The sequence below is a fragment of the Larimichthys crocea genome, chromosome XI, assembly GCF_000972845.2.
Source record: "Larimichthys crocea isolate SSNF chromosome XI, L_crocea_2.0, whole genome shotgun sequence".
Lineage (NCBI taxonomy): Eukaryota > Metazoa > Chordata > Actinopteri > Sciaenidae > Larimichthys > Larimichthys crocea.
The window spans coordinates 20,502,188-20,516,209 of record NC_040021.1 but is presented as its reverse complement, the minus strand read 5'-3'; the positions used below and the strand labels follow the sequence as shown (position 1 = coordinate 20,516,209).

Below are 14,022 nucleotides of genomic sequence, written 5' to 3'. Positions count from 1 at the left end.
AAAAAAACACGTGTCTCGTGTGGTGTCTCAAAACAACTTCTACCATGGCATTCGCTTAAGCAATTACTTTGAAGGCCCGCTGGGTAGTTTCCGGTCCTGCGCAGTCTGTCTGCGTGTACCTTGACGCAGCTGTGCCTCTTTCTTCACAGCAGGTTTTCTGTCTTCGTTGCGCGCGACCGCCCATCCGCGCTCGAGCAGCCTTTCTGCTTTTGAATGAGAAACTTCTGTGACTGGTGGGAGTCGGAGTTCAGCCGGGGCTCTGCAGAAAGGCCTAAATTGTTTTATCAGCAGGCCTGCAGCTGCGAGTGTAACTTTATTCATACAACAGATGCGTTATTCCACTGAAAAAACAGAGCCAACGCCTACATTATCCACTCTTACTACTACTACTATTATAACTAGGCTAAGAATAATGATAATAATTAACAGTGTATAAGAAAATGATATATTTCCAGTCAAACTTGTATTCTAAATATCCTCCAAACACACCCTGAAGTGTATGAGCTGACAAGTCTGTGTTTTTTTGCAGTATCACAGGCAGATGGTCTTTTGCAGTGTCAGGCCTCTTGCAATACATTTGTCATCATTAGAGGCTGCACACTCCACACTGCAGAGTGCACACACTCTCCACACTGTGCTTTGCTTTGCAGCACCCCCACTGTGTGTGACAGGCTGTGACAGCCAGTCCATGTAAGGAGAGTACACTCACACTGTTACCATGGGAACAGGTAAACTGTGCACAGAGGAAGAAGAAGAAGAGAAGAAGAATTGAGTGTACGGACACAAAGGCCATTGGGAGTTTGCACATAGACAGAGAGTGTTTAGAAGTTGGATTTATTTCCCTCTGCCAGCAGAGAAGGACTGATGGTGAGTTGATCATTACAGCAGTGTGTTGTACAGATGTAAGCAATAATATTAACTTATAACACTGCAAACTCAACTTTGGAATTGATATATGTTTATCCAGTTTGTGGAGATGCTTTGTTTAAGAGTATCATTTATAACACTTAATACATTTTAAGTGAGATAAAAACTGTTATGCTGTCTAACTTAATATTTAGAAAGCTAAATACCACAACGTGCTCAGGCAGATCCTGTAATATAGCGTAGCTCTAGTGTAAAACAGTGTGTGCTGCACACATGTATAAGGAAATCAGAAAAAATGAAAATAAAAGTTTCAATCTGTGTATTTTACCTTCACCCAGCTGTCACTGAAAGATGCCACTTGCACCGAGGTCATCCGTAAGCTGTGCTAAGATGCAGACCACACTGAGCACCTGGACTCCTCTGAATCACCCGCCGTCCAACAGCAAGGTCACATCAACACATCTACTGTCAAATCAGCCAAAACATGTTATTAGTATTCATACTGATAATGCAGTACTGAAGTACTCAAATCCTTTACTTAAGTTAAAGCAGTAACAACGCCCTGTACAAATACTCAATTACAAGTCAAAGCTCTGTATTCAAAATCCAAAGTAAACGTTTTATCAGCAAAATATACTTAAAGTATCAAAAGTGAAAGTACCTGCTTTTTTTTACTGTTGTAGTTTTACGTTTGTATCTGTTCGAGGTGGACTACTTTAGGTCAACTACTTTATATAAAATAGCTAATTTGGCCCAGTGGTTCCATCCTAAGTGCCATCCTGATTAATCTGAGGAGTCTTCACATAGTTAAAGAAAGAAAAACAAAGTTCTGATACAAAATTTGTATTCATTTTGTGTTTTTGGTGGAATATTGGATCATTTAACTGCATCAAACAGTTATATTATCCATCTGAGAAATGTTGGGGGGGAAACGTCTCTTTGGTGGAGCTGCTCACAATCCACAAAAGGATGTAAATTACTAATTTAATGTTTTAAAAATGGATTGTATTTTATATGCTTAACATGTGTGATGTGATTTTTATCCACAACCTCCGTTTGGAAGGAAACTGTTAGATAAATGTGGTGGAGCCTCTCACGTGTGTATGTCATGTCACAAATACTCAAGTAAAGTACAAATACCTCAAATATGTACATAATCTACCATCGTTCACAAATGTTCCATATTACAGATTAAGGATATTGTAATCACGACCATCGGATAAAATGTAACTTTTTTTACTGTTCTCTTGTTTGTCAGGTGTTTGAAGAGAGGCGAAACCTTCTGGCAAAGTGGGTACGTTTCAGGCAGATGAACAGAGACACACTAAACACACTGATGACGTCTCTTTACTGTGATCTCTGTCTAACAGACATACATGTCTGGTAGTTATTAGAAATAAGTGGAGTCATCCATCTTTCATCCAAATCTGGTGAGCTCAAACAGTGCATGTGAAACAATACTGTTCTTTCATGTCTTTGTCAGTTTGACAGGTGGTCTGACAGCCAGAGGAGGGCGGTGCTGCAGGACTTTGTGCTGAGCTGTTCCTCTGAGCAGCTGATGTTCTTGAGCCTCAGTGTGAGCGGACGGCTCCCCCTGCAGGCCGCAGACTTTACCTGCCTGCTGCCCAGAGTCCTCTGCCTCTACCTCTTCTCCTTCCTGGACCCACGCAGCCTCTGCCGATGTGCCCGGGTACACACACTGACCATAACACATACTGTACATGTAGGCATGTTATCTACAACTCTGTGTCCAAAAAAGGTGTCACACTGTGTAAAATGTAAATAGAAACAAAATGAAACAAAATGTGTTGATATGCAAAACAATGCAACCTCATATTTATTTAAAATAGCACAAAGACAACTTTTCAAATGTTGTTGTTTTTTGGAAAATGATGTGCCAATTTTAAATTTGATGCCAGCAACATGTTGCAAATAGTTGGGACTGGGTTATGTTTACCACTCTGGCAGCATATGTGGCTCCAAAACCTGTATAATCATTCAGCATTAATAGAGCCTTCACAAATTACCCATCATGCCATGTGCACTAAAGCACCCACATACCACCACAGATGCTTGCTTTTGGACTCTGTGCTGATAATAAGTCAGATGATCTCTCTCTTCCGCAGTGTCCATGATTTTACTTTATGCCATTTTCAGTTAAATATGGAGTTTAAATGTGGAGTTATTTAATATTTTGCAGACTTTTATTTACATTTTACACAGCCTGCCAATGAGGCTGAGCCAGCTGAGGATTCAGGGTTGTCAACCTCACTCACTCTGGGTGTTTTTTTCAATCTTATGTGTGCAGGTGAGCTGGCACTGGAGGAGTATAGTGGAGCTGGATCAGCTGTGGATGCCAAAGTGTTTGAGGCTCGGTTGGTGCATCAACTTCTCCCCTTCACCCTTCGAGCAGGGTGTGTGGAAGAGACACTATATCCAGACTGCACAGGAGCTGCGACTCACCTCACTGCAGGTCTGGAGATCACATACAGAATTATTTCAAACATGACTCAGTTCTCATCGTTTTCTTCTTAAATAACCAGCACTACTTCAGAACAAACGTTAATGTAGAACAGAGTGATGTTGCATGAGGAACATTTATAAAAAAAGAAAAAAGTCTGTTGTCCACCTGCAGACCGCCTCATCCCAGCAGCAGTTTGTGGTTCCACATGTATCAGCCATAAGCAGCAGATATGAAGATCAGTCAGAAGTGGCCCCTTTCAGGCAGGAGCGCCCAGCGTCCAGCACCGTGCCGCTTGGCAGCACCTCCAGGAAGAAGCAACAGAGTGCACCGCCGCCATGGAGAGGCTCTGACAGAAGTCCTAAAGACACACACCGCTTCAACTACTTGGACAACTTGAACCCCAATGAACAAGCCCTCAAAGCGTAAGACTGACAGTTTTCACACAGACAATCATAACGTATATATAAATAACATAAATAAGAAAGAAAACATGAATGCATTTAGATGCAGAGCTCAGGTTATGAGTGTATGAGAGATATGAGATATATGATATGAGAGAAAATAACAAAGGTAAAACAAAATGTTTTTGATTATAAAAGATTGAAGAGAAGCCCAGTTGCGATATATTTTTTATTTCCATTTCCAAATGACAAAATTCATGCTCCAATCATCCTGCATACAATCATCACAATCACACAGTGGTGCCTGAAAAGAGAACACTCACAGCAGAGCTGCAATTGGATGGAAGCTCACAACAAATTTGACATAGTTTTAAAAATGGAGACGGAGGAGAGAAACTGCAACATGACACATAGATTTTCCAACCTTTTATTTACATAACCCTCCATCACAACTGCTTTATTTTTTACTTGAAGTTTAGTACCCGCACATGTTTTGACACAAAGAAACAGAATTCTCCTCATTAGTTATTGTGTCACATTTTAAATCATTGTCTACATTTATGTTAAATCCTCCACAGACCTGACTATGATCATACAATCTTAGTTCCTCTTAGATAAAATGTAATGTTCCACAGTGACCACAAAAACCCCAGAATGCATGTAGAAATAATTAATCTGAAAAACAAAATATGCAGCTGTTAGCAAGGAAAGAAACCAAAGAAGTATTTGTAGTATTTGAATGAAGTGAATAAAAAATACAATAAGAGATGTGACATTAAAAAGGCTATGTACAATACATACATTGCAATGGTTTAGACTATATATGTGATTTGTGCAAATGTTTGTGCTAAAGAGGTCCAGCAGCACAGCTCAGAAGAGACCATAATGTGTGAACTACTCATATATAGTAGTATATTGGTACAGGTATAATTAATAAATATATTGATTGATATGATGTTCCACCTGCTCACTCTCTGCAGTCAGATGAACATCAGAGCCTCCACCTGCCGCAGTAACACGTGGAAACCAGACGACGGCGGCAAGAAAATGCTGTCGGAGGCGAATTACAAACTACGCAAAGCCAAATCGCTGGTAAACCACGCTCCATTCATCATCACCACCATAACCCCACTGTGACTGTGACCTCCTTGTCTGAATCAAAGGGAGACGATAAACGTGGAGAACTCTCTGGAGACGGTGCAACCAGCAGGCATCATGCATTATGGAGCAGCGTTTACACAGAAATGCATGTTAATGATGTGCTGCTCAGAGAGAGGGGTGACAGGAGCGCGGGTGGGGGAAGCCAAATTATGCTGATGATGGGGTTTGAGGAGGGGGCGAGGAGAGGGTGAGATAGAGGACACTGTGGCATTTAATATTCAGACTTTAGTGAAATCATCAGCAATTTATTTTACTGGCTGCATACATGAACGACTGTAACATTTGGAATCATGTTGAATTTATTAGATTTTTCTAAATATTTGGTTGTCAAGGCGACCCCGGTTCCCTGAGAACATTTCTCTTTCTCTTCTAGATGTTCCTCAGCTCCAACTGCACAGCCCAACATCCTCCTCCTCCTCCTCCTCATCAGACCCATCCCCGACCCTTTTGGGCGGCTCCCACTCATGACCACTCTGTCACCAAGGAGACCGCCAAGAGCATGCTGTGCCTGGCACGGTGGAATGCTGGGATCCGTCCAGGGCCGGCGAGGTCAGCGGTGCCCCAGATGAGTGCAGAGGCGCTCAGGGCGTCTCAGCGCTCACACAGGAGCGCTCCCAGTAAGTGATCCCAGCCCCTCTCGGCTGAATATGATGCAACCGCGCAGCAAGAAATGTATTCAGGGCTAATTCTGGGTTTAAAATGACTGAATGTGCAAGAAAGTGTCAGACTGTGTGCAGTTTGTGACCCTATTAGAAATGTTTTACCTCTTGTTACCCAGTCCTGGGTACATCTAATTACCATCAAGGTGACAAACAAAATGTACGTCTGGTTGGTTATCACCCAAAAAATACATTTTTTCTATGATGGGCTGAACCGTTAGGGGTAAGAAAAGGCAGAAAATGTCCATGCACTCTTGAATATCATTAGCAGAGTGATTTGGGACATGCGTGCCACCACCAGCTGAAATGCTGTCTGTTCATTTTGTGCAGCAGCCCAAATCATCTTCACTGGAGGTAACAGACCTTCATGGTAGACATTTTGACATTACAGCAGAAAATAACACGGTGTAGTCAGTAATCTTATGAGTAACATCTGTGCTTTTCTTGCTATGACATGTGTTTGCTGTAAAAATGGTCTATAGTTTGTTCAGTTTCCATAAAATCAACTATTTTTTCCCCCATACCATTCCCTACTGAATAGCCCCTATAAAAACTGTTCAGTGAGATCTGTGAAATTATGTGATTTGGGTGAACCAACCTTTTAAAATGAAATAAAAAAAGAAGATGTTGCAACTGTCTTCATCATCAAACTACCCGAAGTCATAATGGGCTGACTAATCAGATGATTTTGATTTTGATTTGGCAATTGGAAGTGGAATAATCACTCATGGAGTAAATGTTTTCAATCAATCCTAGGTACACCACTGTTTGAGGTTCTACCCTGGACTGTGCCTGCTTCACACACATGATATACAGTGAACTTCAGCACCCACATCTGGAAGACATCAGAACAACAACTTCAGGACAAGATTCAGGGGTTCAGCTCTCTTCAAAGGGTGTAGTTTCATATATTTTGTACATAATGCATTTTAAAACTTCAATAAATATAATGTAATGATTATGTAAACATGGCACTGGGTGGAGATAAGAAAAGACTAATTGTGATGAAAATTTTACATTTACATGAAATTATTTTGACATTGTGTGATAATCACTGCAGAAATGACTAAAGGTCCTCATCTTTTATAACTTCAAAGAACTTCCCCAGAGCTTTACACTCATAATAAGAAACCACCGTAAGAAGGAATTCACTCACAAACAAGAATTGTGTTTTGTTTTTAAAAAGGAGACAGTATTTTGCTTTAAATAGTTAGTAGCCTTGTAGTTATAATAGGAATAGATCTTTAATATTTTAAATATATATTACGTTTTGTTCAATAATGATGTCAAACTTTTAGACATTTAATAACTGCTTGTTTTTAATAACTTTTTAACAGATGGGGTTCCATGTGGAGTTTTTAAACCACTAGCAATGTTTGGATTAGAGGGTCCCCGTTTTGTTTGTATGTATTCAAGGTCCCCACATAGTCCTGCTGACAGGAAAAGCCAGCGACACTCCACATAAACAATACAAAACAATACCTTTAAGTTTTAGAGTAAATAAAGTATGAGCGTCAGGTATATAGCAAAACAAAACAATTCTTCTATTTCAAGCTAGTACATGCTGCGTATCACATAAATAAGAGAGCCAAAGGAAACATAGATCTGTATAAGAAATGTACCACCTTTATTATCCATTCCACACATCCCATTCAATATACAATACAAAGCCAAAGCAATTTATATAAACAGTGAGTCTGAACTCCAACAATATTAAACAATAACTGTCAGTTTAAGACAAAAGAGAACAAACTGATTTTGTCTCTGTATTCAAAACAACATTTTGGATTCAACACGCAGTAGCATATCTTGGGCAAAGAGGGAAGCTTTGTGTACATCAATCATGACAGAAGATTTTTTTTTTTTTAAATGAAAAAATCCACTTCAGTCAGATATAAAATATCCGTATCATACGTACACCTCGCTCCAAGTCAGTTTTCACTTATTGCATATAAAACATTGCATTCAAAGTATGGCTCACACACACGTATATATTACTAAATACAAGAGGACCAAAAATAAACAACAGACCTAATGACTTGCAGACATGTTAATTTAATGTTAATGTGCTGAATGTTAATGTGTTAATGTGTATGATTCAGTATATACAGTATATGGCTTATGGATGAAAATAAAAGTAATTCTGTAATTGTTTTTTATGGGTTTCACAGGTTAAGTCTTTAAAGCAATGTTGTGCTCCATGATAAGCCACAGACATTTCCATATTGTGAGATCATACGATGTGATGATGGCGTGGTGTAGGCAGGTCATAGTTATTATTGCAATATGTTAGATGGTAAAATTAGAGAAATATGCACCGTTTTTCCCCTGGAAAAGTAGAAGTGAATGGGTTTGTTCCCGAATTGATCCAAATATTTTTTAGGTGCTTCCTTTAAAACACTTTTCCGTTGGCATTCAGAGATCACACTAAAAATGCAGTGTACAACAGTTAAGGATGATGAGATTGTCCGACCTCGTGAGCAGGTTAGTTTGAGTTTGTTAGGAGCTGCTGTTGCACACTGAGGAAATGAACAACAATCGGGAATATCCATGTTAGTGGATGGCATCAGTAATACATGAGAGATTCCCATATTGGACACAGATCAATGACAAATAGAGAGGTGAAAAAGAAACCGGCAGAAGTTTGAAAGTCATTAACTCTACATCAGCAGTCCAATTTAAGGCAAATTTTGAGGTGTACGTTCTTTTAATTCTAAGGCTACGAAACAATCCTGGGCGTAGTTTGATGTACAGAAAGCTCAATGAACTCAAATGTAGTTTTAAACATGTCAAAAATATCAAAATTTATATCTAAAAAAATGAACCTGAACACATTGGTCTCACCAGTGGAGACAAGGTGAATAATTCCTTTGACCCATCTGGGAATAGATCCAGAGGGTTAAAGTGAATTTAAAGAGAACGCAAACCTTTAAGGAAAAAGATTAAAAGCTTTCTTTTGTTCAGTTAACAAATACATATCATTTATTCAGAATCAAAGATTTTTTGGCCTTTCTTTTAGAGAAATGCATTTTCTGTTTTAATACAAAAGCTGCAAAAAAAAAAAAAAAGTCACTTAAAACATGGCAATACACGCAACTATCATTCAGAGTATTGCCACAAAACAATCAAATAAAATATTTGGTGGGTTGATTTGATTTTCGTGTTTCATTATCGCTGCCTTTTCGATAAGCAAAACCTCGCAGTTAAAGCACACTTTGACTTACTGGATGTGCAAAGTAAGTTTTATGTTCACAGTGGATTTATTTTTAACAGTTGCACAAGGCTGGAGTCTGAACAAAAAAGACATACAACAAAAAACACCCTAATGCTTTTAGCAATACATACATCAAACCAATCTATCCCTTATCCGCTCTCAATATTTAGCCCTTCACTGCGACATAAATCTTAACATTGATTGATTTCATATTCGATCATCAAATCTCAAGTGAAAACATAGACACAACTTCACTCGTTTTAATGCATATTGAATTTTCACTGATATAAATGAGAACCTGTCAGAATTTAAAATGTCATTTCACAAGTTGAATTTGACTAAAACCTGTACACTAATTCCATTGTCAAGTAAAAGATTGAAAAGATTCATTAAAGGACATTTTTATGCTTATGTCATTTATGTCCAAGTGCTGCTTGCAAAGCTCAGTTATATAAGGCTGATAGGTATCCATCATTTGTGCTTTGACAGCTGTTAACAGTAGAGGCAATTCATGTGATGCTTTCATTTGTTGTTTTTTTTGCAAAGTAGAAGAAGAAGGCAGATGTTCAATAACGTGGAGGGAATGACTATGCAAATACACACAAGTATTAACATCGAGTCTTTTTAAATAATGTAAACATATACATCTTATTTGAGGTCAGAGCATTGATCCTCTTCATATCTATTTATATATAAAAAAAGAACAAACTACTGGAGCATCGTTCGGATGTTCTTCGGAGTGGACTCATCGTTCAGGTGTTTTGTGGTGAATCTGAAGACAAACACATATTAAAGTGTATGTTAGCAGTCCGGTCAGCGTCCATCAGCACTAAGCACCCTCATCTCATCTTGTCCTTAATGAAACCTGTGCTCATGCTAGAGGTCACTTTGGTGACAGTACAGTACAGTACCAGTGTTTCCCTGACAACTATGTCAGTGTCAAACAAAAAGAAAATCCAGGCTGATACACTTTCTTTAAGGAAGTGGAATACATCAGAAAAGGCAACATTCACTCAAACAACTTTCCATAACCAGAATGAATTAAATGTGTTTTTCAGACTAATGGATGGGTCTAATAAAAGTCTAATAGTGACAAACCAACAGAGAAATCCGAAGTAACCTACTTGAGGGCATTCAGGAGGCCTTCTACGTTGTCTGCCGGCTGGTCCTTCAGGACTTTTATACAGCCTTTCATCTGAGGAGAAATGAACAGAGTCAGCAACTCGAGAGCTGCATCATGAAAACAGATCCACTGTGATCAGATGTTACTATTCATGCAGATACGTGTGTGTGTGTGTGTGTGTGTGTCTGTCTTACATCTATCTTGGAGGACTTGTTGAAGGCTCCATTGGGGTGGACGTGGTCATAAAGAATGATGACGCCGACCATGACCCTCATGCAAAACAGGAGCGTGTCCTCGCTGCTGAAGCGACTCGAATATTCCCTAAATGAGGGGGAAAAAAAGAGGAAGAGGAGCAGGCTTAGAAAAGAAAGAAATATGAAATGAGACACAAGTATAGAGTCTCAAGGTGTTGTCTTGCAATTCAAGGCTTCAATTTGTCATGCTTTAGCTCAAAGTAAGTCCTTTACGGTCTCACTTATTGCTTAGAAGCTGCTGTATCAACATAAATCTCCATCTCCATCAAACGAGTACTGTATTTTGATTACTTCTCTTTTCAAAAACCTCCAAGGATTCAACTGTAATGTACAGTCTATTAAGGACCTGTGAGAACATGAATGTACGTGTGTGTGTGTGTGTGTGTGTGTGTGTGTGTCATCATGACTCACGGTGTCTCCAGCATGACTTTACAGACGCTGGCCATGGTGCTGAGACAGTCTGTTGTGTTCTCCAGTGGAAGAGTCTTATTCTACAGAAAACACACAAACAATGATACTGATTTTATCTACTGGTCATTTATTTATTTACTGATTGATTTAATAATTCATCGTTGAAGAACCCCAACATGAATTGTTCAAATGGATGTGCTTTCTGACAGGAAACAGGAAGTGAGAAAAATGTGACTAACAAACAATTTTACATTTTAAAAATGTATCCAAATATGCAAACATCCAGAAGTGCTGTTAGAGTCACAGCATGATAGATGACAGTATGATAGAGATTTGCAGTGTCGTCCTGTTGACAGTGATGCAGTGTAAGCGCTCTCACCACTGTCACAAAGTTTGTGGTTGCGTTGCTGAGTGTTTTCAGCATGGGTGTGGCTTCAGCGTAGAACAGAGACATCCTGTTAGCCATCTCGTTGTTGACTTCATTCTCGATGTCCAACTGCAGGTGCACAAACAAACAGAGTTCATCTTTTTAGAGATGTGTGTTTTTTTTTTAAAGATTTTCCAGTGCACTAAAATGTCCAACCCATCCATAAACTGCTGGACAACAGTTAAAGTAAATATAACTTGTTCACTATTATTCCATTTTTGATGCTACAGTACTCCACATGTGATATGTTTGGCCCACTTCTGGACTTTTATGTAACATAAAACAAAGTGAAGAGAGCCCTCTTTTCTTGTGTCGTTCTTAGATTGTTTCCTCTTTCCTTTAGCCTGATACTAAATATAGAAACATGAAAGTCTGCTGTAAGATATAAATATGTGCACCTGAGCACTCTGGTGCCAGCTAATGTGGATCTAAACGAATAAAACAGCTCACGTTCATGTTGTTTATCCGGTTTCGACTGATGGTTCTTCTGTAGTAGCTGAAGTCGTTCTGGATGGCAGGAATTCTCATCTGAAGAAAAACAACATAAAAACACATTCAGCCACCGCTTCAGAATAAACAACACATTTCATACAAGTGTATGGCACCAAGTGAAGAAGCGAGGGAGGAGTGACCCAAACTGTGTGTGTAGGTGTGTGTGTTACGGCTCATTGTTCGCAGCAGACCTTCAGCTCATCAAAGCGCAGAGTGAAGTGGAGGATCTCAGCAAACTGTTTGGCCAGTGCCTGCTCCCTCTCCAGGTGTTGAGTGGGCGTGAAGGGCGGACATGTCAGGCACTCCAACAAACTCTGTAGAGCCTCCTCTGCAGAACCACACACACACACATACAGACAAGATTCAGGTGTCAAGTTTCAAGTTGCTACATGTGAAAACAACTTTTAATTCCAGGATTCATGATTCATTTGGGCATGAAGAGACCTGAAGCCTTTTTAAAATACTTAATTTCCCATTTAAACCTGAATGGTTGAAGTGAAGGAATGAATTATTGCTGCCACTGAAAGTACAAAGAAGAGACATTTTGTCTTGCATTGTGATCGTACCTAGTCTGAGGGAGAAGCTGTAGAACTTCTTGAGTTTGATGACCAGCGGGCAGACAGAGTTCCACGCTCGCTCCTGCAGCATGAAGTCATTGGGGTTTTGAATTGCCTGTGGAAGGAGCGCGAGATAACATCCGTGATTGGAGCCATAATGGTCATCAGCTCTGAGCAGCAGTATGTGTGTGTATTTCTTACATCTCTGATCTCCTGGCCGGCTCCTTTGTACGCCTGCAGGCCAGACAGGATGCTCTCAGAGTCCTGGAGGACTGAGTTCACCTGGTTCCACACCTCACGCTCTCCGTCTGTCGGCTGTGCATCTGACACACAAACAATAGAAAGGCTAAGGTACTGCAGCAGTCACTGTCAACACAAACATTTCAGAGCTGATGAATCTCATCTTTTCACATCAAGAATCATTTTGCAGGTGTTTGTAATTTGAGCAGATTTAACTCTGAATTTAACTTCTTGTTTCTTGTCTAAACTTTACACTGTGACTTGATGTGAAAGGGATTTGATTAGATAAATAATGACAGTTTGGGGGAGCGTGGGCATGTGCTGAGTGTTTTTGTCACTAAAAAGTAACTCAAAGTTTTTTGTTTTTTTTAGGAAGATGGTTACAAAAACATTCAGCACAATCAGCTGTGTTTGCCTCAAAGCTAAAAGCGTTACTCCACTTCAATGAACATGTTTAGCTTTTAGCACATACAACACATCCACATCTGGGTCCATCGACAGTCAGCCACCAAAACCTTGCTGCTGTGGTGCGTCCAGAGCGATGCCTTTCATTTGAAATGCAAAGCCCGAACGTTGATAAGCACTGATGAGACTGTAGAATAATGAAAGCACTCGGCTGCAGACCAAACGGCTCCACACACATAATCAAGTATCCATAATGTGTCTTATCCTCTGTAACTGAATACACTGGAGCTGGATGCATTTACTGCATCTAGTCACGTTTCTCTGTTAACACAAAAAATGCAACCTAAAGTCTGAGTGCATTTCAAGGCAGCAATATTTGGAGGCTGACAGTAAAAGACACAGTTTGGAGGCAAAGCGAAGTATGCTTAAGTGTTTAATTCAAAGCATTTTGGAGCTACAGTATAGTCTGGTTAATGAGAGTAAAGAGTCTGGGTCACAGCGTTCATGGTATTCTACGGAATTCTACTGCAGTCCCACAGACATGTGGACTGTATTGTTTCATATTTCCTGCATGGTCTCGATAAGAACAGCAGTGATTTGCATCACCGTGGGAGACCACAGAGCCACTGTAAGGTGTCTGAAACACAACAAATAATCCTAAAATATTCATATTCTTTGGCTATCGTGTCCACAGAGAGAAGAGGGGCTGTAAATATAGTGCATCAGTGACGTTAACACTCTGCGTCTGGGGTCCAAAAAAAAAAAAAATCCTTCCACTCCCATCATTTCCTCTTTGCTGAATGAACAAAGTCTGTGGTTAGCTACATTGTAAGAGAGGCTGGCTCACAGTGTGTTGTTTCTAAATGTATTTGCTGTGTTAAAACAGACAAACTGGAAAATTTTTAAAGTGTTTGGAAGCAGAACACTAAATAATCCTGATCATAAAATGAAACGATAACTGGAGACAACAGGATTATGCAGGAAGAGAAACAATGCAGCGTGATATATATATAGTGCACCTGATAATAATGTTAGTGATTAGTTCATGCAACATGTGTACATGTATCAAACGCCGTATTGTAAGTGCACATACAGGGTCACACATGCAGACAAGTTAGTAAAAGCACACAGCAAAGGTCAAGGGTCAGCTCCATTCTTCTTCAGCCTGACATTGAGAGAATGGATTTTAAATCCAAACTGAAATTAATCAGGAATTCTAATCAATTCAAAGGCTGACAACACAATAGTTGAATAGGCTGACCCCTGACCAGTCAGAGGAGCTAAAGAGAGGTTAAAGGAAAAATGAATTAGGGGTGTAGAGGGTGTGGGAGGGTGGAGAGGTGCTAG

At 39.7% G+C, this 14,022-nt stretch overlaps 2 protein-coding genes across 3 annotated transcripts in view; one reads left to right on the top strand and one right to left on the bottom strand.

Moving 5' to 3' along the window:
• Positions 1–653: 653 nt before the first annotated feature.
• On the top strand, positions 654–8,620 carry fbxo16 (F-box protein 16). Its single transcript, XM_019260668.2, has 9 exons — positions 654–867; positions 1,206–1,314; positions 2,126–2,161; positions 2,351–2,557; positions 3,176–3,340; positions 3,503–3,753; positions 4,713–4,824; positions 5,267–5,510; positions 6,309–8,620. Exons 2-9 carry the CDS (start codon positions 1,219–1,221, stop codon positions 6,359–6,361), a joined length of 1,164 nt encoding a protein of 387 aa, XP_019116213.2. The 5' UTR covers positions 654–867; positions 1,206–1,218; the 3' UTR covers positions 6,362–8,620.
• Positions 7,163–14,022, bottom strand: part of fam49a (family with sequence similarity 49 member A) — a 30,674-nt gene continuing 23,814 nt past the window's right edge. For both annotated transcript variants that reach the window (XM_019252901.2, XM_010741078.3), the window contains exons 4-12: positions 12,232–12,353; positions 12,040–12,145; positions 11,665–11,801; positions 11,432–11,509; positions 10,934–11,050; positions 10,555–10,634; positions 10,084–10,210; positions 9,891–9,961; positions 7,163–9,538 (exon numbers count right to left, since the gene is read on the bottom strand). In XM_019252901.2, coding sequence (XP_019108446.1) covers positions 9,475–9,538; positions 9,891–9,961; positions 10,084–10,210; positions 10,555–10,634; positions 10,934–11,050; positions 11,432–11,509; positions 11,665–11,801; positions 12,040–12,145; positions 12,232–12,353 — 902 coding nt within the window. In that variant the 3' untranslated portion in view covers positions 7,163–9,474. The remainder of the gene's footprint in view (positions 9,539–9,890; positions 9,962–10,083; positions 10,211–10,554; positions 10,635–10,933; positions 11,051–11,431; positions 11,510–11,664; positions 11,802–12,039; positions 12,146–12,231; positions 12,354–14,022) is intronic.

Bases quoted from the DNA above. Each gene is read 5' to 3' on its own strand.
- fbxo16 (XM_019260668.2), top strand. From the start codon at position 1,219: ATGCCACTTGCACCGAGGTCATCCGTAAGCTGTGCTAAGATGCAGACC. The intron at 1,315-2,125 runs GTCACATCAACA...CTTGTTTGTCAG, and splicing joins ACCCGCCGTCCAACAGCAAG to GTGTTTGAAGAGAGGCGAAA. The intron at 4,825-5,266 runs GTAAACCACGCT...TTTCTCTTCTAG, and splicing joins TACGCAAAGCCAAATCGCTG to ATGTTCCTCAGCTCCAACTG.